General features: G+C 59.9%; 1 protein-coding gene and 1 long non-coding RNA gene across 3 annotated transcripts; both read left to right on the forward strand.

Annotated features, from left to right (window-relative positions):
• Positions 1 to 5,174, forward strand: LOC128899641 (uncharacterized). The gene is made up of 9 exons (XM_054179269.1): positions 1 to 78; positions 837 to 1,058; positions 1,275 to 1,481; positions 2,573 to 2,806; positions 3,031 to 3,184; positions 4,009 to 4,118; positions 4,193 to 4,306; positions 4,638 to 4,784; positions 5,058 to 5,174. Exons 1-9 carry the CDS (start codon positions 1 to 3, stop codon positions 5,172 to 5,174), a joined length of 1,383 nt encoding a protein of 460 aa, XP_054035244.1.
• A 9,151-nt stretch (positions 5,175 to 14,325) lies between these two features.
• Positions 14,326 to 25,273, forward strand: LOC128899643 (uncharacterized). 2 transcript variants are annotated; one of them, XR_008463154.1, is made up of 3 exons: positions 14,326 to 14,400; positions 21,441 to 21,532; positions 25,195 to 25,273. It is a non-coding gene; the product is annotated as an uncharacterized LOC128899643 (long non-coding RNA). The 2 variants fall into 2 exon arrangements; XR_008463153.1 differs by lacking the exon at positions 14,326 to 14,400 and adding an exon at positions 15,583 to 15,712.
• Positions 25,274 to 25,510: the final 237 nt, after the last annotated feature.

Below are 25,510 nucleotides of genomic sequence, written 5' to 3' on the forward strand. Positions count from 1 at the left end.
ATGGACAACCAAGCCTTTGAGATGCATGCAGAGACCTTCCAGAGGTCCTCCAAAGGAGAGGAGAGGCCAAAGAAAGAGGTGAGGCTGCAGCTCCTACCGGGGGGGGGGGGGGGCTGGGGGGCTGGATGGTGGGGGGGAAGGGGGGCTGGAGGGCAGGGGGTGGGCTGGAGGGGGCTGGAGGGCAGGGAGGGGCAGGGGGGCTGGAGGGCAGGGAGGGGGCAGGGGGGCTGGAGGGCAGGGAGGGGGCTGGAGGGCAGGGAGGGGGCAGGGGGGATGCTGGAGGGCAGGGAGGGTGCTGGAGGGCAGGGAGGGGGCTGGAGGGCAGGGAGGGGGCTGGAGGGCAGGGAGGGGGCTGGAGGGGGGCTGGAGGGCAGGGAGGGGGCTGGAGGGGGGCTGGCGGGCAGGGAGGGGGCAGGGGGGGGGGCTGGAGGGCAGGGAGGGGGCAGGGGGGATGCTGGCAGGCAGGGAGGGGGCAGGGGGGGTGCTGGAGGGCAGGGAGGGGGCAGGGGGGGTGCTGGCGGGCAGGGAGGGGGCAGGGGGGGTGCTGGCGGGCAGGGAGGGGGCAGGGGGGGTGCTGGCAGGCAGGGAGGGGGCTGGAGGGGGGCTGGAGGGCAGGGAGGGGGCAGGGGGGATGCTGGCAGGCAGGGAGGGGGCAGGGGGGGTGCTGGCAGGCAGGGAGGGGGCAGGGGGGATGCTGGAGGGCAGGGAGGGGGCAGGGGGGATGCTGGAGGGCAGGGAGGGGGCAGGGGGGATGCTGGCAGGCAGGGGGGGCTGGAGGGGGCCTGGGCAGCTGAGGGGGAGCCAGGGGGGGTCTGAGGTCGCTGTGGTGCCCCCAGGAGAGGCTGGGCAGCAGGTCCCTGCTGTCCCTGTTCCTGGTGTGCCTCCTGGCCTGTGCCCTCACCACGCTGCTGGGGGTCCTGGCCCTGGCCTTGGTCTACGTCACCAACCCAGCCTACGGCAGAGCCCCGGGGGGCGGCCCGGGGGAGACCCCCTCCGGGCCCCAGGGCAGCAGAGTGGAGGGCAGGTTCCAGTTCCTCAACCACCTGGGCAAGGCCAAGGTCAGCTCCTGGGGCAGCTGAGGCTGCCTCCCCCCCAGCCCCCGCCGCGGGTCCCTGACCCTGGAGAGCTTTCGCAGCTGGGGAGCCGTCGCTCTGAGGCCCAGGGCTGGTGGTGGCCTGGCGGAGCTGGAGCCTCCAGCCCTGGGCATGTGGTGCTGAGGCCCATGCTTGGCCTCCCTGAGCTGAAAGGGTCTCCTCCACCCTCACCCTCTGCAGGTCTACACCTACCCAGGAGGGGAGATCCAGTGGGCAAGGTTCAGGAAGGAGCTGGAGGCCTACGACAACGAAGAGCAGCAGGAGTTTGGGAAGAGCCTCCACAGCCATGGCTCCAAGATGACCTTTGGCACCTTGAGGATCAAGAGTGGAGGCCTGAGGGCTCCTCACTGGCACTTCAATGCCAATGAGCATGGCTACCTGCTCCAGGTGAGGCCCTGCTCCCCGCCTGGCCACGGCTGGGGGGCACCAGCAGCTTCTCAGGGGGCCCAGAGGGGCCACAGCTGCAAGCCAGGAGGAGAGGCTGCAGCAGGGAGGTTGGGCTCGAGGTGGCCTTCAAAGGTCCTTCCCTGCCCCCCTTGGAGCTGCCTCCCTGCCCCCCTTGGAGCTCCCTCCCTGCCCCCCTGGGAGCTGCCTCCCCAGCCCCTTCCAGGATGGGGCTGGGATCTTCTCAGTGGTGTCCCTGGACAGGCCAAGGGGCAGTGAGCACCACCTGGAAGCCAGGAGGCTCCATCAGGAGAGCCTCCAAGGTCATAAATGGGTTGGGTTGGAAGGGGCCTTGAAGGTCATGGAGGGGGCTGGAAGAGGCCTTCAGGAGCAGGGACAGGGTTGGCTTGGCTTGGGTTGGCTTGGGTTGGGTTGGGAGGGACCTTCTTGACTCCTTGTCTGGAGAGCTTCCAAGCTGCTCTTAGGTCATCTCAGTGCCATGCAGCTTCTGCTGGCTCCTCACATGCAGTGACCCAGCCTGGGGCTGCTGCTGAGCCCTGGGGCAGCTGCTGAGGCCCTGGGGCTGCTGCTGAGGCCCTGGGGCTGCTGCTGAGGCCCTGGGGCTGCTGCTGAGGCCCTGGGGCTGCTGCTGAGCCCTGGGGCTGCTGCTGAGCCCTGGGGCTGCTGCTGAGCCCTGGGGCTGCTGCTGAGCCCTGGGGCTGCTGCTGGGGCTGCTGCTGAGCCCTGGGGCTGCTGCTGAGCCCTGGGGCTGCTGCTGGGGCTGCTGCTGAGGCCCTGGGGCTGCTGCTGAGCCCTGGGGCTGCTGCTGAGCCCTGGGGCTGCTGCTGGGGCAGCTGCTGGGGCCTGGGGCTGCTGCTGGGGCAGCTGCTGAGCCCTGGGGCAGCTGCTGGGGCAGCTGCTGAGCCCTGGGGCAGCTGCTGAGCCCTGGGGCAGCTGCTGAGCCCTGGGGCAGCTGCTGAGGCCTGGGGCTGCTGCTGGGGCTGCTGCTGAGCCCTGGGGCTGCTGCTGAGCCCTGGGGCAGCTGCTGAGCCCTGGGGCAGCTGCTGAGCCCTGGGGCTGCTGTGTCTCCGCAGGGCTCGGCCTGGGTCGGCGTGCTGGGCCCCGACGGCGCCGCCCTCACCACCTACAACGTCACTGCTGGCCAGGTCATCTTCTTCCCCAGGAACACTGTGCACTGGGTGAAGAATGCTGGCTCTGAGGACTGCCTCTTCCTGCTCTTCTTCTCCACCCACGAGGAGCTGCAGACCCTGGATGTGGACGATGCCTTCTTCTCCACGCCCGAGGACATCGCCGCCAGGGCCCTGCAGGTCAGGCTGCTGGCCGGCCCCTGGCTGGGCTTCCCCTGGGCACCTAGCTCTGCCCTGGGGGGCTCCTGCCCCACGCCTCCCAGGGCTGGGGGGTGGGCTGGGGGGGCCTCCAAGGTGCCAACCATTCCATGACTCCAGCCCCTTGAAGGTCCTTTCCACCCCAGCCCGTTCCCCGGCCCCTTCCGACCCGACCCACCTTGCGGTCGCCTCCTTGTGCCCTGCAGCCCAAGGGGGGAGTGAAGTTCATCAGAACCTTCCAGAAGCAGGCAGAAGACCAAGCAGTGAACCTCCCACCCAACCTGGAGCAGCTTGTCCACAATGCCACCTACCCCCAGTCTCCAGACCCCCTGGTCTGGAGGTACTTCTATGACCTCAAAGGTACCTTGAGGGCCAGAAGGTCTCCAGGGGGAGAGGGGGGGCTGGAGAAGCAAAGCCCTCAGGGGGGCCTCAGCTGGGTGGTGAGGGCCTGGAGCAGGCTGCCCAGAGGAGCTGGGGGGGCTCCAAGCCTGGAGGTGTTCAAGGCCAGCTTGGAGGAGGCCTTCAGCAACCTGGGCTGAAGGTGTCCCTGGTCCTGGCAGGGGCTTGGAACTGGGTGGCCCTGGAGCTGCCTCCTAGGCCAGGCCAGGGCTGGGTGACCCTGGAGCTGCCTCCCAGGCCAGGCCAGGGCTGGGTGGCCCTGGAGCTGCCTCCCAGCCCAGGGCTGGGTGGCCCTGGAGCTGCCTCCCAGGCCAGGCCAGGGCTGGGTGACCCTGGAGCTGCCTCCCAGGCCAGGCCAGGGCTGGGTGGCCCTGGAGCTGCCTCCCAGCCCAGGGCTGGGTGGCCCTGGAGCTGCCTCCCAGGCCAGGCCAGGGCTGGGTGGCCCTGGAGCTGCCTCCCAGGCCAGGCCAGGGCTGGGTGACCCTGGAGCTGCCTCCCAGGCCAGGCCAGGGCTGGGTGGCCCTGGAGCTGCCTCCCAGGCCAGGCCAGGGCTGGGTGACCCTGGAGCTGCCTCCCAGGCCAGGCCAGGGCTGGGTGACCCTGGAGCTGCCTCCCAGGCCAGGGCTGGGTGGCCCTGGAGCTGCCTCCCAGCGTGAGGCCTCCTTGAGCTCCCCTTTGCTTGGAGCCCAGCAGAAGGTCGTTCTGCAGGTGGAATCTTGCCCCCCCTTGCTGGCTGCCCTTCCCCCAGCCCTGGCTGACCTCCTGCTGCCCCTTGCCCCTGCCAGGCTCAGCAGAGGATCGCTTCCCCGGGGGCCTGTTCCAGTGGGCTCGCTACCGCCGCAACGCCACCGGCCTCACCCCCACCCAGAGGATCTTCAGTGACTCCCTCAACCAGGTGGGGGCCTGGCCCAGGGGGCCTTGCCCAGGGGCTCCTCAGGGCTGCCCCTCATGCTGCTCTCCCTCCCCCAGCACAAGGACACCCTGACCCTGGCCACGCTGCGCATCTTCAGCAGCGCCCTGGGGCAGCCTCACTTCCACTTCAACGCCAACGAGCTGGGCTACATCGCTAGTGGTTGTGCCCAGGTGAGCTGCTGCTGCCCCTGCCTGCCCCTGCCTGCCCCTGCCTGCCCCCACCCAGCTGCTGCTGCCCCTGCCTGCCCCTGCCTGCCCCTGCCTGCCCCTGCCTGCCCCCAGCCCAGCTGCTGCTGCCCCTGCCTGGACCCCCACAGCCCCAGCAGCCTCCCCCAGCACTGCCAGAGGCACTTGTGGGGCCAGGGCTGCCTTCTGTCCCCCCAGGGAGCTCCTCAGCCCCTGGGGGGCAGCTCAGGAGCCTGTGTGGAGCTCCTCAGCCCCTGGGGGGCAGCTCAGGAGCCCCTGGGGGGCAGCTGAGAGCCTGCCCTGGTTCCTGCCCTAGGTTGGGGTCATCCTCTCTGGGAGCAGCTTCACCTTCAGCGCCGGCATTGGGGATGTCCTCTTCTTCCCTGTCGGAGCCCAGCACTACCTCAAGAGTGTCTGTGATGAGGACCTCCTCCTCGTCCTGGCCTACAGCACAGGGGACCAGGTGAGGGCTGCTGCTGAGGGGGCTTCAGGCTCCCTCCAGGCTTGGGGGGCAGGGGCTGGGCAATGCCCAGCAGAGGAGGAGGGAGCCGGCGGTTGGCAACCCCCTGGCGAAGAGGCCAGGTCGGAGACTCCAGCCCTGGAGGACCTCCAAGCCCTGGAGGTGTGGGGCTGAGGGCTCCTCGAGGCCCCCCCCCCGGGGCTCCCCAGGCCCCCCCCGGGGCTCCCCAGGGCCCCCCAGGCCCTCCCTCCACGGCCTGCTCCTTGTCGCCCCCAGCTGGAGACCCTTCGCTTCAACTCCTACTTCGGCTCCACCGCAGACCACATCCTGGCTCAGCTCTTCCACAAGCCCCAGGCTGACTTCCAGAGCCTGCCAGGAGCCCCCAGCCAGTGAAGGCTTCCCCAGCCCCGGGGCCACTCTGGAGCTCCACCACCTCCTCAGCTTCCTCTCCCAGAGGAGAGAAGGACCCAGCAGGGGCTCTGAGCCTCTCTGGGGGGTTGCACTTTTGTACTTGGGGATTTATTTATTGGGAGCCATTAAAGTCTTCTCCTTCCCCCCCCCAGAGCTGCTCTGCCTCTCCTCATCCTCTCCCCACCCTCTTCCCTGCTCTTGGGGCTCCCTCCCAGCCCCTTCCCTGCTCTTGGAGCTGCCTCCCAGCCCCTTCCCTGCCCTGGGAGCTGCCTCCCAGCCCCTTCCCTGCTCTGGGAGCTGCCTCCCAGCCCCTTCCCTGCTCTTGGAGCTCCCTCCCATGCAGGGAGATGATCTCCTGGGGGTCCTCATGCCAGGTCCCCCATGGCCACAGGCCAGCAGGTGGCAGCCAGAGCTCAGCTGGCAGCTCACAGCTTGGGTGAGGAGCAGGAGCAAGGCAGAACTTCAGAGCTGGGGCAGGCCAGGGCCTTGGCCACCCTGTCTCCAGCAGCTGCACCTCTTGGGAAGGGCAAGGACCTTCTCAGAGGCCTCTCCACCTTGGGCTGACCTCCTGCTTTGGGGGGGGACTCAAGGACCAAATTCTGCCTCTTGAGGGCTGCCCAAGGCAGTGGTGGAGCCTCCAGCCCTGAGCTCCTCCTGAGCCCTGGAGGTGTGGAGCTGAGAGCCAGGGCTTGGTGGTGGAGCCTCCAGCCCTGAGGTGCTCCTGAGCCCTGGAGGTGATGAGCTGAGGGCCAGGGCTTGGTGGTGGAGCCTCCAGCCCTGAGGTGCTCCTGAGCCCTGGAGGTGATGAGCTGAGGGCCAGGGCTTGGTGGTGGAGCCTCCAGCCCTGAGCTCCTCCTGAGCCCTGGAGGTGTGGAGCTGCAAGGACCACAGAGGTTATGTGGTGGCCCCTGGGCTGGGTTGGAAGCAGAGCCTCCTCCCTGGGGGTGTTCTCCAAAGGCCTGGGGCCCCTCCTGCCCTGCTTGGCTCTGCTGTGCTGCCTGGGGAGCAGCAGCAGGTTGCCAATCTGCAGCTGGCTTTGCCTGAGGAGCTGGGGGGAAAGGTTTCAGTTGCTCAGTCCCCTCCAGGAAATGCCAGGGGGTCCCCAGGCAGCCCCCCAGGAGCTGCTCTAAGGAGCCAGCAGCCCTGCTGCCATTAGGAGGCCCTGACCCTGGGGAGGCTGAGCCTGGCTGGGGCCTCAAGAGCTTCTCTCCACCCCCCAGAGCCTCCTGGCAGCTCAGCTCTGCTCTGCCTGTGGAGAGGCCCCAGAGGGGGCTGGGCACCTCCCGGGGAGGGTCCAGCAGTGCAGCTGCCCGGGGGGCAGAGGTGGGCAGGAAGAGCTGCAGGTGAGTGGAGGCTGAGGCAGGGAAGGGGCTGGGGAGGAGCACTTGGGCTTGCCTGAGGCAGGACCTGCATGAGGGGAGCCTGAGGTGGGAGAGGAGGAAGGTCCCAGAAGGTCCTGGGGACCAAGGAAGGGTCTGGGGAAGGGCTGAGGGGCCTGGGGGTGGAGAAGAGGAGGTGAGGGAGGACCTTCAAGGTCGTGGAATGGGTTGGAAGGGTCACAGAAGCATCTCCTGCTGCTTCTGCCCTGCAGGGAGGAGGAGGTCAGCATGGAGATGCTCTGAGCAGGGAGGTCAGGGGCAGCTCCCCTCTGCAGGGACCCCAAAGCCCTGGGGCTGGGGAGCTGGGGCCAGGGGCTGGTGCTGGAGGCCCTGGGGGACTTCCAGAGGCCTGCAGAGGTTCTGGTGGAACCTGAATGCCATGATCCCAAGGCAGGGAACGAGCTGGGGCCGGCTCCTGCCTTCCTCCTCCTCCCAGCTCCTGCTTGGGGCAGGGGCTCTCCCTCAGACCCTGCTCAGGCTCCTGCTTCCCTGAGGGATGCTCCCTCCCAGCCCAGCCCAGCCCCTGCTCTCGCCGGGGGCTCTCCCCGGGGCTCTGCTCTCCCGGGGTCCCTGCCCGTGCCCCCCGTCCCGGGGTCCCTGCCGTGGGGGCTGCGGGCCGGCCGCTCCCGAGGCCTGGCCGCGGCCTGCGCCCGGGGCCGGAGCCGGGGCCTGTGGTTGTGCGCTGCCCGCGCCCGCGGCGCCCTGCCCGGGGCTGCTCCCTACGCGAGGCCGGGGCGCGGGGCCCGGCCCGGCGCTCTCCTGCTTTCCCTTCTCCTCCTCAGCCGTCACCGGGGCAGGCTTTCCCTCCTCCCTTCCCCGCCTCTTCCTCCTCCTCCTCGGCGCCAGCCTCAGCTCCGGGTTCCCTTCCCCTCCCTGCCGAGGGCAGCAGCCGGCAGGGAGCAGGTGAGGGCCGAGCGGGGCCCGGGGAGGGGAAGGCGGCCCCAGGAGGGCTGGGGAAGGGGAAGAGGACAGTTTGCAAGCCAAGGTCTCAGCTGCTTTTGAAGGCCACCCACCAGGACCTGCCCGGGGAGGGGGTCCCCACCAGGACCTGCCCGGGGGGGGGTCCCCAATCCATGACCCCCAAGGTCCCTTCCAGCCCAAGGCCAACTGTGAGGAGCTCCTTGAGGGTCACCACCTTGCTTTATTCTCTGGTGGCCTCCAAAGCTCCTCAGGGCTTGGAGGGCAGAGACCACTCCCTGGGTCTCCCCCCAGGGCAGCTGGAGGTCCTCAGGCCCAGGAGGAGCTTCTCACCACCATGCCTGGGAGGTCTTCACCTCCAGGAGGTCTTCACCTCCAGGAGGTCTCCTCCTGACCCCAGCTTGCTTCCTTGCAGAGCATCTCTGGAGGACCTTCTCCAGGAGGTGCTTGGAGGTCACCAGGAGCTTCTGCTTGCCCCCCTGGAGGGCCAAGGTCCTTCTGGCCAAGGGAGACGACCTCCAGAGGTCCCCTCAGCTCTGAAGCTTCCTCAGCCTGCTGAAGAGCACAGAAGGAGCAGCTCCAGAAGCTCCTGAGGTCCTGCAGGGTGGACACCCAGAAGGTGGAGATGAAGCCACCATGAGCTGCAGCTCACAGCTGGGCCCTTGGAGATGACTTCCAAGACTCCTGCTGGGACCCAGTCTCCTCCAAGAGCTTGCAGCTCCTCCAGATGCCTCCAAGCCTCTCCAGGTACCTCCAACCCAAGCCCAGCTCTGGGTGGCCCAGGCCCAGCTTGGAGCTTCCCTGGTTCCACCTCAACCCTTCCAGGTCCCTCCTGGTGCCCCTTACTGAGTCCAGGCAGCTTTGGAGACCTTCTCCTTGGCCAGGCCAGGCCAGAGGTCCACTTGGGCCTTCAGCTCTTGGTTCTGCAAGGAGAAGACCCAAAGCCCTCTGAGATGGGCAGGAGGCCCCCCTGAGGAGCACCTAGGAGCTCCTGCTCCTCCAGGAGACCTTCTTGAGGTGGACTTGGGGTTGATCTCCAAGCCTGAAGAGGTCCTCCTTGGCCTCAAGGAGCTTCTCCTTGCTCAGCCTCACCTTTGCCTCCAGGGTGGACAACTTCTCTGTCAGCTTCTCAATGAGTCCCTCTTGGGCTCTCAGCTTCTCCCTGAGCTGCTCAGCCTGAGGGTTGGCCAGAGAGAAGCTTGGGAGGACCTCCAGGAGCCTCAGGTTGGAGCTCTCCACCTCCAAGCCATGGCCCTCAGCTGCCTAGCTCCAGAGCTCTGAGGTCCTCAGGGCTGGAGCCTCCACCACTGCCAGCTCCCCACCACCCCCTGGCCCTCAGAAGTGGCTTGGGGCCACCTAGGGCTGGCTTGGGGCCACCTAGGGCTGGGCTTGGGGCCACCTAGGGCTGGGCTTGGGGCCACCTAGGGCTGGGCTTGGGGCCACCTAGGGCTGGCTTGGGGCCACCTAGCAGCATCCTGTGCCTGACCTCCCGGATGACCTCCCTCAGGCCCCGGTGCTGGTCCTGGATGAGCTCCTGGAGGTGAGAGATCTGCTCCTGGAGGGTGAAGATCTGCTCCTGGAGGTCCAAGCACCTGCAGGTGGGAGCAGAAGGTGGTCAGGATGGAGCCCCAGGGCCCTCTGCTGCTCCCCCAAGCAGGGACAGCCCTGAGGGGGCTGGGAATGGCTGCAGGACAAAACTGAAAGGGGCTGGGGAGGGAGGCCAAGAGCTGGAGGACATCAACATCGACCTTGGCTTCCAACCCAGCCCTCTCCAGGGCCTTGAGGGTCCCTGCCATGTCCTCACCCTTTGCCATCTTCATCCCTGGCCACCATCTGCTGGAGCCTCCCTTCCAAGGACCTTTTCTTCTCCACCAGGCTTCCCTTCTCCTGGAGGAAGCAACTTGGGAGCAGCCAAACCACCTCCAACCTCTGCCAGCAGAAGGCTTTGGAGCTGGCTTGGCTTGGGAGGGCCCTGGAGGGCCCTGGGTTGGGTTGGGAGGGCCCTGGGTTGGCTTGGGAGGGCCCTGGAAGACCTTGGCCATACCTCCTCCATCCTCTGGAGCCTTTCCTCCAGCTGCCTGATGAGGTCACCTCTCTCCTTGAGGCCCTCAGCAAGACCTTGGATGTCTTCTGAGCTCCTCTGGAGCTTCTCTTCCTGTTGCACCTTGTAGGCCTAGGAGCAGGCAGGAGCCAAGAGGTGGAGCTTGACCTCCTGCCCCAAAGCCCAAGCCAAGGGGGGTTGGTTGTGAGGTCTTCCTCCCTGGAGAGCCTCCAAAGCCAGTTGGGGGCCCTCAGGTGCCCCTAAGCTGGAGGAGCTGTGCCCTCAGGGGGGGCAGGCAAGGAGCTGGGCTTGGAGGGTGGGAGGAGACCTCCTCCCCAGCCAAGGAGCTTCTGGGCTCTTCTCCCAAGGGCTGGGGCGAGAGGAGACAACCTCAGGGCGGCCCAGGAGAGGGTCAGGTTGGCCATGAGGCTGCCCAGGGCAGCCTCCAGGCCTGGAGCTGAGGCCAGGGTGGCCCTGCTGGGTCCCAGCCCTCCTCTGCTCTCCTGAGCTCCTTCCCCACCCCCCAGGCTCAGGTCCTCTCCCAGGGAGGTGACCCCAAGGGGGTGGCCAACATCTGACCTGCAGCTGCTGCCTCTCCTGCTGCTGCCTCCTCCTCTGCTCTGCTGCTCTGCTCTGGTAGCTCTGCAGGAGCTTCCTGGAGGCATCCCTGAGGGCTTCCAGCCCAGCTGCCCTGCTGGCCTCCAGCTGGGCAGCCCCCAGCAGAGCCTGAGCGGGGAGCTGCCAGCCAGGGCCGGCACAGGCTCCCCCCCGGGGGCAGGAGCCCCCCAGGCCCCCTGCCAGCCCTCCTGGGGGGCCACCCCAGGCCCCCCCAGCCCCAGGGAGGCTCCAAGCCAAGCCCACCTTGATCCTCAGCACCTGGTTGGCCCTGCTGAGCTCCAGCAGCTGCTCCTCTGTTGCCTCCATGCTGGGGGCCAGGGAGCTGCTCCAGCTCTGCCCCTTCTGCCCTGCAGCCTCTGGAGGAAGCAAGCAGGGAGGGCACCCAGAGGTGGCCAAGCCCAGGCCTAGCTGGGCCCAACCCAGGCCTAGCTGGGCCCCAAGTCTCAGGCCTAGGTGCTCCAAACCCACTCCTAGGTGGGCTTTAGGCTGGGGCTGCTCCCAGGGGAGAGGCAGAATCCATTCCCCCTCCAGCACTGCTCCCAGCTCCTCCCTTCTCCACCCCCTCCCCTCCCCCCCTTCCCCAGGGCCTTCTCCTACCTGGCTCTGTCCTCAAGCTTCCACAGCAGGGAAGACTCCAGGGAAGGAAGGGGGAGGGAAGGGCAAAGCAGGGAGGAGAGTGCAGGAGGGCTCCGTGGCTGGGGAAGTCCCAGCCAGGCTCCCAGGTGCCCGAGGAGGAGGAGGGATGGAGGAGACCATGGAAGCCTGGCAGGAAGGCTCCCAAGCAGGAAAAGCAGGATTGGCAATTCCCAGCCTCTGGAATCTGCCTCCCTCTACACCTCCACCATCCTCCCTCCCTTTGCCTTCCTCCCAGCCTCTCTCCTCACCTTCCACCTCCTCCTTCTCCTTCTCCACCCAGCAGAGGACCTCCCAGGGCCAAGGTCCACCGAGGAGCAAACAGGAGCCTGGCAGGAGCCCAGCTCCAAGGTCACCTCCAGGGGATGCCACCCATGGGAGTCCTGAAGGTTGGAGAAGCCCTCCCAGGTCAGCCAGTCCACCACCCCCACCCCCCCTGCCAGCTCCCCACCGCCCCTGGCCCTCAGCACCACCTCTCCGGGGCAGGAGCCTCCCCCCTGCCCTTGGGCCATGCTCTGCCGGCCCTGCTGGGGCACAACTTGTTCCTCACCTGCCCCCCTGGGGGCTGCTGGAGGTCGTTTCCTCCTCTTCCCGCTCCGGCTGCTTGGCTGAAGGGCCCAAAGCTCTTAGCTCACTGCCCCTGGCCCCGGCCCCAGCCTTCTGCCTGCTTTCGGGGGGCTCTTCGGGGCCGCTCCTGGACCCCCAGGGCCGAGGCTGCTGTGGCGCCGCCGCTGGGTGGCGCTGCCCGAGAAGGACTCTGATGCCTTTCGCTCGGCCGCCGCTGGGTGGCGCTGCCGGGGAAGGACTCTGATGCCTTTCGCTCGGCCGCCGCTGGGTGGCGCTGCCCGGGAAGGACTCTGATGCCTTTCGCTCGGCCGCCGCTGGGTGGCGCCGCCCGGGAAGGACTCTGATGCCTTTCGCTCGGCCGCCGCTGGGTGGCGCCGCCCGAGAAGGACTCTGATGCCTTTCGCTCGGCCGCCGCTGGGTGGCGCCGCCCGGGAAGGACTCTGATGCCTTTCGCTCGGCCGCCGCTGGGTGGCGCTGCCCAAAGGGGATGCCGCAGCCCCCAGCCGCTCTCCTCCAGCGCTGCTCGCCCCCAGCTTTGGCTTCCTCGGGGTCCTCCCCTCGGGCGGCTCCAGGCCGAGCCCCCAGGGCCCGGAGGGGAGCCGGGCTGGCTCTGCCTTGCCTTGCTCCTCCAGGCAGGCCCTTCCCCGAGGCCCATTCCCAAGTCCCTTCCAAACTTCCAGGGTGCTCTCTGGGTCGGGCAGCAGGGCCTGGCCCAGGGGGCTGGCCTGAGGCCACCCTCCCCAACCCCTTCCACGCTCTCGGAGCTCCCAGCCCAACCTCTTCCGTGGCTCCATGACCTCGAAGGGCTCTCCCAACCCCTTCCAGGCCTGGCGAGGTCCCTTCCGCCCCGTTCCATGACGCCAGGAGCCCTGCAATCCAACTCCCCCCGTGCTCCTGAAGGTCCCTTCCACCCCTTCCCTGCCCCCAGGACCCCGGAGGTCCCTCCCAGCCCACCCCTTCCCCTTGGCAGGTTCCAGGCTGGCGGAGGTCTGAGCTCCTCCTGCTGCTCCGAGCGGCGGCAGCAGCCAGGCCGAGTTTGCTGGCTGGCTCCTCCAGCGCTCTGCAGCTGAAGATGGCTTCCAGCTGGCACATCAAAGCTCCCAAGCCTCCTCCTGAGCTCGCAGGAGGCAAGAAAAGAGAACCCAAACATCTTCCCCGGGGACACAAAGATCCTGTGAAGCGCTGGAGAGGCCTCCTGGCAGCCTTGGCAGCCCCAGCAAGCCAACTGCAGCCAGGCTCCAGCAGGCCCTCGTGGCTGCAGGGCTCGCAGCCTTCGCCTCAGCCAGGCTCCTCCTGCTCCCAGGAGCTCCTGAGGTGGGTGGGAGCCTGCCAGAAGGTTGCTCAGGGGGGGCAGGGGTCCATGCTCAGGCCTGGGGGGGCTCTGAGGGCCTTGAGCAAGCTGGGGCCAGCCAGGCTCAGTGCCTTGCATTTCATGGCCTCTAGGAGTCCCTTCCAAGCCAACCCCTTCCATGGGCCTGCAGCTCCTTTCCAAGCCCTCCCAAGACCCTGCAGCTCCCTTCCAAGACCACCACTCTCCCTTCCAACCCCTTCCATGGTCCTGCAGCTCCCTTCCAACCCCTTCCAAGACCACCACTCTCCCTTCCAACCCCTTCCAAGACCCTGCAGCTCCCTTCCAAGCCATTCCAAGACCACCACTCTCCCTTCCAACCCCTTCCAAGCCATGCCATGACCACCACTCTGTCTTCCAAGCCATTCCATGACCACCACTCTCCCTTCCAACCTCTTCCATGGTCCTGAAGCTCCCTTCCAAGCCCTTCCAAGACCACCACTCTCCCTTCCAAGCCCTTCCATGACCACCACTCCCTTCCAAGCCATTCCATGACCACCACTCTCCCTTCCAAGCCCTTCCATGACCACCACTCTCCCTTCCAACCCCTTCCAAGCCCTTCCATGACCACCACTCTCCCTTCCAACCCCTTCCAAGCCATTCCAAGACCACCACTCTCCCTTCCAACCCCTTCCAAGACCACCACTCTCCCTTCCAAGCCATTCCAAGCCATTCCATGACCACCACTCTCCCTTCCAAGCCATTCCAAGACCACCACTCTCCCTTCCAACCCCTTCCAAGCCATTCCAAGACCACCACTCTCCCTTCCAAGCCATTCCATGACCACCAATCACCATTCCAAGACCACCACTCTCCCTTCCAAGCCATTCCAAGACCACCAATCACCATTCCAAGACCACCACTCTCCCTTCCAACCCCTTCCAAGCCATTCCATGACCACCAATCACCATTCCAAGACCACCACTCTCCCTTCCAACCCCTTCCAAGCCATTCCAAGACCACCAATCGCCATTCCAAGACCACCACTCTCCCTTCCAAGCCATTCCAAGACCACCAATCACCCTTCCAAGCCCACCACTCTCCCTTCCAAGCTGTTCCATGATCACGAATCTCCCCTCCAAGCCGTTCCCAGCCCCTGAAGCTCCTTCCCAACCCCTCCTAGGCAGCCCAGCACAGAAGGACCAGGCCTGTGCTGCTCCTCATGGTAGTCCCAGGGCAGAGGGCTCGAGCCCAGGCTCCTGCAGCACGGTAGGCCCGGGGCTGAGGGGCGGGGGGCCGGGGTCGTCCATCAGGGTAGGCGCAGCGCGGAGGGGGCCGCGGCGGGCGCCCCCAGCCCTCCTCCCCGGCTCGCTGTGCCGCTGGCGGCCGGGGGGGAAGCGAAGAGGAGCGGGAGGAGGGGTCGGAGGCGTCGCTCCCGCTCCCTGCCCGCCTCCCGCGGCCGGTTCGCCCTCCCCTCGCTGCCGTCGTCACTCGGCGGCGGGCGGCGGGCGGGGGCCGCTTTATAAGGCGCTTGGCATTGCCCGGATGTGAGCGGCTGGCGATGTGTCTTCCCGGGCAAGATGCTCTTAGCCGCGGCTCCGCGGGGGAGGCCGTGGTGGTGCTGGTGGTGGTGAGGAGGAGGAGGAGGAGAGAAGCGGCAGCGGCAGAGGCGGCGGCGGCGGCGGCAGAGGCGGCGGCGGCGCTTTAAACTTGGACCAAGTTTAGGACGGGCGGCTCCGAAACCTCCTCGCAAAGAGCTTTTTGGTTGTGCTTTTGGTTTTTCCTCCTCGGTGCTTTTTGGCTTCTTTTGAGCGTTGGCTTTTTTGGCCTTCCCTCCTCCCCCCCCAAGACTTTTCTTCGGTCCTTCCTCCTCCTCCCCCCGAAATAAAACAACTCCAACAGGAGGAGGAAAACCAAACCAGGAGAGGGGGGGGGATCAAAAGTGTGGCCCTCCCCCACCCCCACCCCCCCTTCCCCCTCTCCCTTTTGCCCTCCTCGGAGCCCAACCATGTGTCGCTAAAACGCAAACCAAAACAAAAGAGCTCAAAGTTGGTCGGGACTCCGCCTCGGAGCTCTGGGGGCTGCTTTATTGTTTTTGACTCCGGGACCAATTTTCCTTCCTTTTTGGCCTTTTTGCCTTCTTTTTCTTGGGCTTTGTTTGGAGCTTTTTCGGTTCTTGTTTTGGGGTTGTTTTTTTTTTCTTTTTGGGGGGAGAGAAGGGGGGGGGGGGAGGGAAAAAAACCCCAACCCCGAAAGTTTCTTTCCCTCCTCCTCCCACCCCCCCATACCCTCCTCCCCCCCCCCCGCCGAGGTGTGTAAAATAAGCGCAACAAAATTTCCCCTTTCTGCCTCAAAAGCGCCGCGAAAATCAAAAGCAGCTTTGGAGGCAGCGCGGCGGCGGCGGCGCCGCTTCCCCCGCTGCGGGCCGGGGCTGGGGGCTTGCGCCTGGGCTCCGCGGCTGCTTTTTGGGGGGGGGGCTGGCGGCGGGGGGGTGGTTGCGGAGCCTCCTTCCCTCCCTCCCTGCCCTCCGCGCTCGCTTGCGGAGGGGCAACCACCACGTGGGAAGCGGAGCGGCGGAAAGGCGCTTGGGGGGCACGGCACTTTCGGGGGGGGTCCTCTCCAGGGGGCTTGGGGGTTTTTTTCCTGCCTTTTTTTCCCGCCCCCCCTCCATTTTTTCCTTCATTTTTTTTTCCTTCGTTTTTTACCTTTGCTGCTCTTTTTTTAACCTTTTCTTCGTTTTTTTTTTTACCTTTGCCTCGATTTTTACCTCGCCTTTTTTTTTTTTAGCCTTTTTTTAAACCTTTTTTAACCTTCCCCCCCCCCATTTTTACCTTCCCCCCCCTTTTTTGCCCCTCCTTTTCCCCCTTTCCCCCCCCCCATTTTTTTTCCCCCCTTGTTTTTTCCCCCTTGTTTCCTCCCCCCCCCTCCCCCACCCCCCCCCTTCGGTTTTTCCCCTCCTCCCCTCAAAAATAGCTTTTTTCCGTGTTTTGCCTCGGGGAGGGGGGGGCTTTCGGAACCCCCTTCCCCACCCCCCCTCTCTTTGGACTATTTGGGAGCATATTTGTGGCCATTTAAGGTAAAGTGAACAATTTGCTGGCGGAGGCGAAAAGTTGGCTGGGGTTGGGCTCGGGCTTCTGGGGTTTTTTTTTTCCTGCTTTTCCTATTTTTTCCCCCTTTTTTTCCCCCCCCTTTTTGGTTTTTTTTCCTCCCCCCCTTTTTAATTTTTTCCTCATTTTCTTCTTTTATTTTTACTTTTTTCCCCTTTTATCTTTCCTTTTTTTTTCTTTTTATTTTTCCTTCTTTTTTTCCTTTTCCCTTTTATTTTTTCTTTTTTTTCTTTTTCCTTTTACTTTTCCTCTTTTTATTTTTTCTTTTTTTTTCCCTTTTACTTTTCCTTATTTTTTCCTTTTATTTTTCCTTATTTTTTCCTTTTATTTTTCCTTATTTTTTCCTTTTATTTTTCCTTATTTTTTCCTTTTACTTTTCCTTATTTTTTCCTTTTACTTTTCCTTATTTTCTTTCATTTTTCCTTTTCCCCCTTCTTTTATTTTTTCCTTCCTTTTTGCTTTCCTTTTCCTTTTCTTTTTCCTTTCCTTTTCCTTTTCTTTTTGCTTTCCTTTTCCTTTTCTTTTTGCTTTCCTTTTCCTTTTCTTTTTCCTTTCCTTTTCCTTTTTTTCTTTGCTTTTCCTTTTTTTTCTTTGCTTTTCCTTTTCTTTTTCCTTTCCCTTTCCTTTCCTTTTCTATTTATTTTCTTTTTTTTTCTTTTCTATTTATTTTTCCCTTTTATATTTTTTCCCTTTTCTATTTATTTTTTCTTTTCCCCTTTTATTTTTCCTTTTAATTTCCCCTTTTATTTCCCCTTTTCTTTCCCCTTTTACTCATTTATTTTTCCTGTTATTTTTCCTTTTCCTCTTTTATTTTCCCTTTCTATTTTCCCTTTCTATTTTCCCTTTATATTTTTCCTTTCAATTTCCCCTTTTATTTTTTCCCCTTCCCTTTTCCCCTTTTACTTTCTTTCCCTTTTAATTTGTTTTTCCTTTTCCTTCCATTTAATCCCCCCCCTTATTTTTTGCTAATTTTTGGGGGTGTACTTTACTTCATTTTTCCCTGCTTTGACTTCATTTTTCTCTGCTTTTAGTTCCTTTCTTCCTTGCATTTAGTTCTTTTTTCCTCGATTTTAGGTCACTTCTCCCTGCTTTTGCTTCATTTCCCCCTGCTTTTGCTTTACTTTCCCTTCCTTTTGCTTCATTTTCCCCTGCACCTCCCCCTGCTCTCAATCCATTTTCCCTTGCATTCAGGTCACTTTTCCCTGCTTTTGCTTCACTTTTCTTGGCTTTCCATATTTTTTCCCCTGCTTTTAATTCGTTTTTCCAGGCTTTCAGTTCATTTCTCCTCGAGTTTATTTTCCTCGCTTTCGGTTCTTTTCCCCTCGCTTTCAGTCCATTTTCCCTTGCATTTACTCCATTTTCCCTCCTTTTGCTCCATTTCCCCTTCATTTTCTTTCCCTTGCTTCTATTTTCATTCCCTGGCTTTGATTTGCCACTCTTTCACTTCTCTTCTCCTTGCATTTACTTCGGCTTTCCCTTCATTTGACTTCACTTTTCCATGCTCGGAGTTCTTTTCCCCTCGATTTTCATTTCCATGCTTTTACTTCTTTTTTCCTTCCCTTTTACTTCTTTTTTCCTCACTTTTAGTTCTTTTTTTCCCCTCCCTTTTACTTCTTTTTTTCCTCCCTTTTACTTCTTTTTTTTCCTCCCTTTTACTTCTTTTTTTTCCTCCCTTTTACTTCTTTTTTTCCTCCCTTTTACTTCTTTTTTTCCTCCCTTTTACTTCTTTTTTTTCCTCCCTTTTACTTCTTTTTTTTCCTCCCTTTTAGTTATTTTTTTCTCCCTTTTACTTCTCTTTTCCTCCTTTTAGTTTTTTTTTTTCCCTCCCTTTTACTTCATTTTTTCTCCCTTTTACTTCTTTTCCCCCCCTTCCATTTAGTTTCTTTTTCCCTGCCTTTATGTTTCCCCCCTCGCTTTTAATTCCTTTTCCCTTGCTTTCAGCTCCTTTACTTTTAGTTCTTCTTTCCCTTGCTTTAAGTTTTCCTTTTGCCTTTTTTCAAACCTTTTCGGGCTTTTCCCCCTCTGCTTTTACTTTTCCCTCTCTTCTTTCTTTTGCCTTTTAAAGAATGACTGTTCCTGGTATTTCTTTTCATTTCTGTTGTCTTGTTCCTTTTTCTTTCCCTTCTGCTTTGGGGATTTTGCCCTTTTATTTACTTTTCATTTTCTCTTCCCTTTCCTCCCTTTTCTTTCATTTTCCTTCCTTTTACCTTTTTTTTTTTTCCTTTTCCATTTTTTCAGTTTGAAAATATTTTCCTTTTTCTTCTTTTTTCCTTTTTCATTCATTTTATTTTCTTTTACTTTTCTTTTTTTTCCTGTTTTCTTTTTCCCTATTTTCTTTCCCCCTTTTCTCCTTTTCAATATTTTTCTCCTGTTATTTCCCCCCTTTTGTATTATTTTCCCTTTTTTATTTTCCCCTTTTTTCTTATTTTTCTCTTTTTCTCTTATTTTTCCTCCTTTTCTCTTATTTTTCCCTTTTTCTCTTATTTTTCCCTTTTTCTCTTATTTTTCCCTTTTTCTCTTATTTTTCCCTTTTTCTCTTATTTTTCCCTTTTTCTCTTATTTTCCCCTTTTCTCTTATTTTCCCCTTTTCTCTTATTTTCCCCTTTTTCTCTTATTTTTCCCCTTTTCTCTTATTTTTCCCCCTTTCTCTTATTTTTTCCCTTTTTTTCTTTTCTCTTACTTTTCCTCTTATTTTTTCCTTTCCTCTTGTTTTTTCCTTTCCTCTTATTTTCCCTTTTCTCTTATTTTTCCTTTTCTTTCCCCCTTTTCTCTTTTTCCCCCTCTTATCCTTTTCTCTTTTCATTTTTCCCCTATTTTCCCTTTTTTACTCTTCCCCCCCCCCTTTTTCCCCCTTATCCCTCCTTTTCTGTTCCCCCCCTTTTTCTTTTCTCCTTCCCCCCCTTTTCCTTTTCACTTCCCCCTTCCCTCCCTTCCTCTTCTCCTTCCCTTTTCGCGCTCTTTCCCCTTTTCCCAACCCATTTCTCCCCTTTTCCCCTCATCTCCATCCCCCTCCCTCCTTCCTCTGCCTCTCCTCCTCTCGCTGCCGCCTAACCCCCGCGGCTCAGGCTTTGCAGCTCGGCTCGGGGCCTCTTTTAACTTCCTATTTTTTGCCCTGGCGGCTTCGAAACCGAAATTAAAAGACTTAAATAGAGTCAAAAGGTGGTTGGGGGGGGGGGGGGGGAGTTGAGGGGCGCCGCTATCCCCCCCCCTAAAAACTTGGCGTGGGAAAGTTTGCACCCGGGAGGGGGAGGGGGCAGGGTCCCAACCAAACTAAAAGGTTAACAAATTCGCTGCTAAAAGGGAGGAGGAAGAGGAGGAAGAGGGGAGGGGGGAGGAGGAGGAATTGTTGCTGTTGGCCAAGTCCCCCCCGCGGTTCATCACGTGGAGGGTGGCAGCCGCCGGCGGCTCCGGGGACACAAGCGGCTCGGGCCCGGTTGTTCCCTTCCCTTTTCCACCTCTTTTAGCCCTTTCCCACCTTTTTTTAACCCTTTGCTTTCTCTTCTTCCCTCCCCAACCATCCCAACCTCCAAGCTGGGCGAGCAGGCCCGGCCCGGCCCGGGCGGGGAGCGGGGCCGAGGCGGCTCCGCGCCCTTTGCTTCCTCCCTTCCCTCCCCTCCTTTCCCTTCCATCCTTTCCCTTCCATCCTTTCCTTCCTTCCTCTTCCTTCCCTCCTTTCCCACCTTCTCCTTCCATCCTTTCCCTTCCATCCTTTCCCTTCCATCCTTTCCCTTCCATCCTTTCCCACCTTCTCCTTCCATCCTTCTCCTCTCCCTTCCCTCCTTTTCCTTCCATCCTTTCCTTCCTTTTCCTTCACTCCTTCCTCCCCCCCCCCTTCCCCTCGCTAACTTCGGAGCCTCCCTCCCCCCTTCCCACTTTTCCCTCCCTCATTCCTGCTTTCCCCTGAGCTGCTCAAAAGCAAGGGAAAGGAGGGGGGGGAGGCAGGGAGGGAAAGCTGCTCGGAGTTCCTTCAGCCATGGCTGCCTCAACCTCCTGTTGCATCCAGGATGCTCCAAAGCACAGGCAGGAGCTGGGATTCCATTCCCACCTTTCCTTTCCCCCTCCCTCCCCCAAGCCTGAGGATTTCAGGGATGTAGGAGGGGCTCTGCATTGTCAGGGGGATGCTCTCTGGGCAGGCAAAGTCGGTGTGGGGAGTGTGGGGCAGCTGTGGGCTCGGCTTGGGGCTGCTCTGCTTTGGCTTCTTCCCGGCCGCCCCTCGGGGCTCTACCGCCTCTGATCCACTCCAGATCCACTCCACTTCAGATCCCTTCCAGATCCCCTCTCACCCCTGGTGCCCTACACATCAGATTGACTCCAGATCCACTCCGCCTCTGGTCCCCTCCAGAGCCAGTACAGTTCAGGTCCCCTCCACTTCAGATCCCCTCTCACCTCTGGTCCCCTCTTACCTCTGGTGCCCTACACCTCAGATCCACTCCACCTCTGGTCCCCTCCACTTCACATCCCTTCCAGATCCCTTCCACCTCTGGCCCCCTCCATTTCAGATACCTCTACTTCAGATCCTTCCACCTCTGGTCCTCTCCAGATGCACTCCAGATCCTCACCACTTCTGCTCCCTTCCACTTCAGATCCCTGCCAGATCCCCTCCACCTCTGGTCCCATCCACTTCATATCCACTCCAGTTCAGCTCCCCTCTCACTCCTGGTCCCCTCCACTACTCATGCCCTCTCACCTCTGGTTCCCTCTCACTCCTGGTCCCCTCCTACCTCAGATCCCCTCCACTTCTGATCCTCACCAGATCCCCCCTACCTCAAATGTTCACCATGTCTGATCCTGACCACTTCTGAGCCCCATTTCAGTTCACCACCACTTCTGCTCCCCAGTTCCATTCTCCACTTCACATCCACACCACTTCTGCTCTCCAATTCCATTCTCCACTTCACATCCACACCACTTCTGCTCTCCAATTCCATTCTCCACATCCACACCACTTCTGCTCCCCAGTTCCATTCTCCACATCCACACCACTTCTGCTCTCCAATTCCATTCTCCACATCCACACCACTTCTGCTCCCCAGTTCCATTCTCCACATCCACACCACTTCTGCTCTCCAATTCCATTCTCCACATCCACACCACTTCTGCTCCCCAGTTCCATTCTCCACTTCACATCCACACCACTTCTGCTCTCCAATTCCATTCTCCACTTCACATCCACACCACTTCTGCTCTCCAATTCCATTCTCCACTTCACATCCACACCACTTCTGCTCCCCAATTCTCCACCACTTCTGATTCCCACTTCACATCCACACCACTTCTGCTCCCCAATTCTCCACCACTTCTGATTCCCACTTCACATCCACACCACTTCTGCTCCCCAATTCTCCACCACTTCTGATTCCCACTTCACATCCACACCACTTCTGCTCCCCAATTCTCCACCACTTCTGATTCCCACTTCACATCCACACCACTTCTGCTCCCCAATTCCATTCTCCACATCCACACCACTTCTGCTCCCCAGTTCAGTTCTCCACCACTTCACATCCTTAATTCAGATCCCCACCCCTTCTCCTCCCCACCCTCCTCCTTTCCCCTTCCTCCTCCACCAACCTCCCTCCCCCCCCCCCCCAGGAATAAATAACAACCCCCCACCTGGCCCCCCCCGACTCCTCTTTCCTCCCCCCCCCTGCCCCCCCCTTTTGTGCTGATTCTTTCCTCCTTCTCCCTCTTTTTTAGGGTGCTGTGAGGTGGCTAAGATGCATCACCAGCAGCGAATGGCTGCCTTGGGGACGGACAAAGAGCTGAGTGACTTGCTGGATTTCAGCGCGGTAAGGCAGAGCCTGGCAGCTGGGACCCCCCCAGCAGACCCCAAAGCTCTGCTGGGCAGCCCCCAGGCCCAGCTGAACGCAGTGCTGGGGGGGGGAGGAAGAGTTGAGAGCCACAGAAACCCCCCCAAAATGGAATGGTTGGGGGGGGAGAAGAGTTGAGAGCCAAAGGAGCAGCCCCAAAATGGAGCAGTGGAGGGGGGAGAAGAGTTGAGAGCCAAAGGAGCAGCCCCAAAATGGAGCAGTGGAGGGGGGAGAAGAGTTGAGAGCCAAAGGAGCAGCCCCAAAATGGAGCAATTGAAGGGGGCTGAAAGATTTGGGAGCAAAGGACCCCTCCCCCCCCCCCCAAGAGTGGAACCCTTCTGCAAGTTGCTAGCAATTAATAGCAGCTCTCAATTAATTGCTCTCATTAAGGGCTGAGCTGACTGAGAGGCAGAAGGAGCACCCCCAAACCCCAGCAATATTTGGGGTGGGGGTGGGGGTGTAAAAGCCTTGAGAGCCAAAGAAGCCCTCCTGAAAAGGGAACCTTTCCGAGAGCTGCTAGCAATTAATTGTTGCAATTAATAGCTGCACTCAATTAATTGTTTTAATTAAGAGCTGAACTAACTCAGAGCAAAAAGAAGCACTGTCCCCCCCCAAAAACAAGAAGGGCTGTTTGGGGGGGCTGGATGAATGCAGCCCCACAGATCCCCCCCCAAGGGAAAAACCCCAAAGCTCTTTGGGTGTCTCAAAGCCTTCAGCTCCCAGGCAGCTTCCCTGCCCCAGCGCCTTTCCCATCAATTAATTGCTCTAATTAAGGCCAATTCTGCTCCTTAATGCCTCCCTTCGTTGGTTTTTTTTTGCCTCTCCCCCCCCCCAATTGATTAATTGCTGATTAATTCCCTCAGCTAATTGATTGGGGGGGGGGGGGTAAAAGCGATCGGCAGCCTGGCTTCCCCCCCCCCCCCCCAAATCCCTGCTGGCTTCTGGCGCCCCCAAGGGCTCCAGGCTCCCTTTGGAGCACCCTTGCAGCTTTGCCTTCTCCTTGTTCAGAACAATTAGTGCTCAATTGCTTAACAATCATTAGCATTATTAATAAGCAGGGATTGGGGGGGGGGCAGGGCTCGGGGCCTGCTTCCCTTCCTGCTCTTGGCCTCCTTCCCTCCCTCTCCCCTCAGCCTCTTCCTCCCCCCCCCCCCCCCCATGTATGTATTTAGCACCAAAGCCATCCACCTCCCCCCTGAAGAACCCAAACACATTCCCTTTCTTCCCTTTCTCCCCTCCTCTCTTTGATCCCTTTCAAGCCAAGGGAATGGCTTGGAGAGGGGGGGAAAAAAAAGAAGGAGCCGGAGGGAATTTTTCCCTCTCCCCCCCCCCCCCCCCAAACCTCCTTTCTCTTTATTTGATTCCCGCCCCCCCCCCGCCACTTTTCCTTCCCCCTTCCCCCTCCCCTCTCTTGTTTGTTCTTTCTCTTTGGGCTTTTTTGGCAGGCAGTGAGTCAGGGAAGGTGGCGAATTTGCTTCCACGTCGGTGAAGAGAGAAACCAATTAGGGGTGGAAAGAGATTGCTGGGGAGAGAGAGAGGAGAGGAGAGGAGAGAGGAGAGAGGAGAGGGAGGAGAGGAGAGGAGAGGAGGAAGCGAAAAAGAAGGGGGAGAGAGGAGCTCTGCTTCCAATTTTCCCCTCTTGTGCTGGGAGATGAACTGAGACTGGAGGGCAGGTGGCACTTTGGGGGGGTCCAGATGCCAGGAGGAGCTTCCAAATGGATCCTGCAGCACTGAAAGCCAAGGTTCTTCCGCCTCCAATTCCCTCCCAGGCTGCCCTGGCTTGGGGGGCTGGCGAGGGGGAGAGCTGGGCAAAGGGGAGAAGAGCCTGGAGAGGGGGGGGGGGAAGCCTAGGGAAAGGGGGCAAAAGCCTAGGGAATGGGGGAAGAAACCTAGGGAATGGGGAGGGAATCCGAGAGAAGGGGAGAAGAAAGGCTAGGAATAGGGGGAAAAGCCGAGGAAAAGGGGAGGAAAGCCTAGGAATAGGGGAGGAAAGGCTAGGAATAGGGGAGGAAAGCCTAGGAATAGGGGGAAAAGCCGAGGAAAAGGGGAGGAAAGCCTAGGACAAGGGGAGGAAAGCCTAGGAATAGGGGGAAAAGCCTAGGAAAAGGGGAGGAAAGCCGAGGACAAGGGGAGGAAAGCCTAGGAATAGGGGAGGAAAGGCTAGGAATAGGGGAGGAAAGCCTAGGAATAGGGGGAAAAGCCGAGGAAAAGGGGAGGAAAGCCTAGGACAAGGGGAGGAAAGCCTAGGAATAGGGGGAAAAGCCTAGGAAAAGGGGAGGAAAGCCGAGGACAAGGGGAGGAAAGCCTAGGAATAGGGGAGGAAAGGCTAGGAATAGGGGAGGAAAGCCTAGGAATAGGGGGAAAAGCCTAGGAAAAGGGGAGGAAAGCCTAGGAATAGGGGGAAAAGCCTAGGAATAGGGGGAAAAGCCTAGGAAAAGGGGAGGAAAGCCTAGGAAAAGGGGAGGAAAGCCGAGGACAAGGGAGGAAAGCCTAGGAATAGGGGAGGAAAGCCTAGGAATAGGGGAGGAAAGCCTAGGAAAAGGGGAGGAAAGCCTAGGAATAGGGGGAAAAGCCTAGGAAATGGGGAGGAAAGCCTAGGAAAAGGGGAGGAAAGCCTAGGAATAGGGGGAAAAGCCTAGGAAAAGGGGAGGAAAGCCTAGGAAAAGGGGAGGAAAGCCTAGGAATAGGGGAGGAAAGCCTAGGAAAAGGGGAGGAAAGCCTAGGAATAGGGGAGGAAAGCCTAGGAAAAGGGGAGGAAAGCCTAGGAATAGGGGGAAAAGCCTAGGAAAAGGGGAGGAAAGCCTAGGAATAGGGGAGGAAAGCCTAGGGAAAGGGAGAAAAGCCTAGGAATAGGGGAGCAGAACCTAGGAAAAGGGAAGAAGAACCTAGGAAAAGGGAGAAAAGCCTAGGGAAAAGGGGGGGGGGGGGAATCCTAGGAAAAGGAGAGAAAATTCCAGCAAAAGGGGAGAAAATTCCCCTTCTCCCAGTCTGGGTTTTGCTGCTGGAGATTGGGCTTCTCGGGGCGCAGCATTTGCTTTCCCAGCTTGGCTCGAGGGACTGGGGTGGAAGCTCTGCTTCCTTAGTGTGGCTCCTGCTGCAGGGGGCTGGGATTGGGGAGCAAATCCCGCTTTTTCCAGCATGGGGCCTGTGGTTGAGGACTAGGATTGGAGGGAAGCAAGCCCTGAATCCCAGTTTGGCTCTGGAGGCTGAGGAGCAGTCCCTGCTTCCCAGCCGGGCTCAGGGGGCCGAGCTGATCCCGAATCCCACCCTGGATCAGGAGACTGAGGAGCAAGCCCTGAATCCCAGTTTGGATCTTGCTGCTGAGGACTGGGATGGAGGTGCAATCCCTGCTTCCCAGCTTGGTTCTGGGAGCCTGGGATTGAGGAGCAATCCCTGCTGCCCAGTCTGGCTCTGGGATTGCTCCCAGCCCCTCGGGAAGCAGAGCGGCGCTCGGGGGGGAGCTTAAGGAGCCGAACGGAAGCTGAGTGGGGAGGGAGGGGTGGGGGGAGAGGCTTCTGCAAGTCCTTTGGAAAAGGTTGGAAAGGAGCTAAAATTCCAGGGAAGGAAGTTTTGGACTGTGGAGGGATGAGGAGTGTTGCTTTCCCCCTGGGACTAATCCTTTCGGTTGTGGTTCCTTTCAGATGTTTTCGCCTCCTGTGAGCAGCGGGAAGAACGGACCAACTTCCTTGGCCAGCGGACACTTCACTGGCTCCAGTATGTCACCATTCCTGCTTTTCACGGGGGGGGAGGGGGCTGGTGGTTTGCCTGGATTTTAGTGACCCCCCCAAAAAAGGAGCAGAATTCCAGAGGGATTTTCCTGTTGTTGGGAGCTTGGTTCGATCTCTGCCGGGCGGCAGAGCCCTTCCGATCGGCAGGGCAGCGCCGCCGCCGGGATCTGCCTCCGGAGCCTTCCCTGCTGCTTCCCGCAGGTTTGGGGGGGGGGCTGCTGAGGAGATT

The sequence above is a fragment of the Dryobates pubescens genome (genome assembly GCF_014839835.1).
Source record: "Dryobates pubescens isolate bDryPub1 chromosome Z unlocalized genomic scaffold, bDryPub1.pri SUPER_Z_unloc_1, whole genome shotgun sequence".
NCBI lineage: Eukaryota > Metazoa > Chordata > Aves > Piciformes > Picidae > Dryobates > Dryobates pubescens.

Bases quoted from the DNA above. Each gene is read 5' to 3' on its own strand.
- LOC128899641 (XM_054179269.1), top strand. From the start codon at position 1: ATGGACAACCAAGCCTTTGAGATGCATGCAGAGACCTTCCAGAGGTCC. The intron at 1,059-1,274 runs GTCAGCTCCTGG...CACCCTCTGCAG, and splicing joins ACCACCTGGGCAAGGCCAAG to GTCTACACCTACCCAGGAGG. The intron at 2,807-3,030 runs GTCAGGCTGCTG...TGTGCCCTGCAG, and splicing joins TCGCCGCCAGGGCCCTGCAG to CCCAAGGGGGGAGTGAAGTT.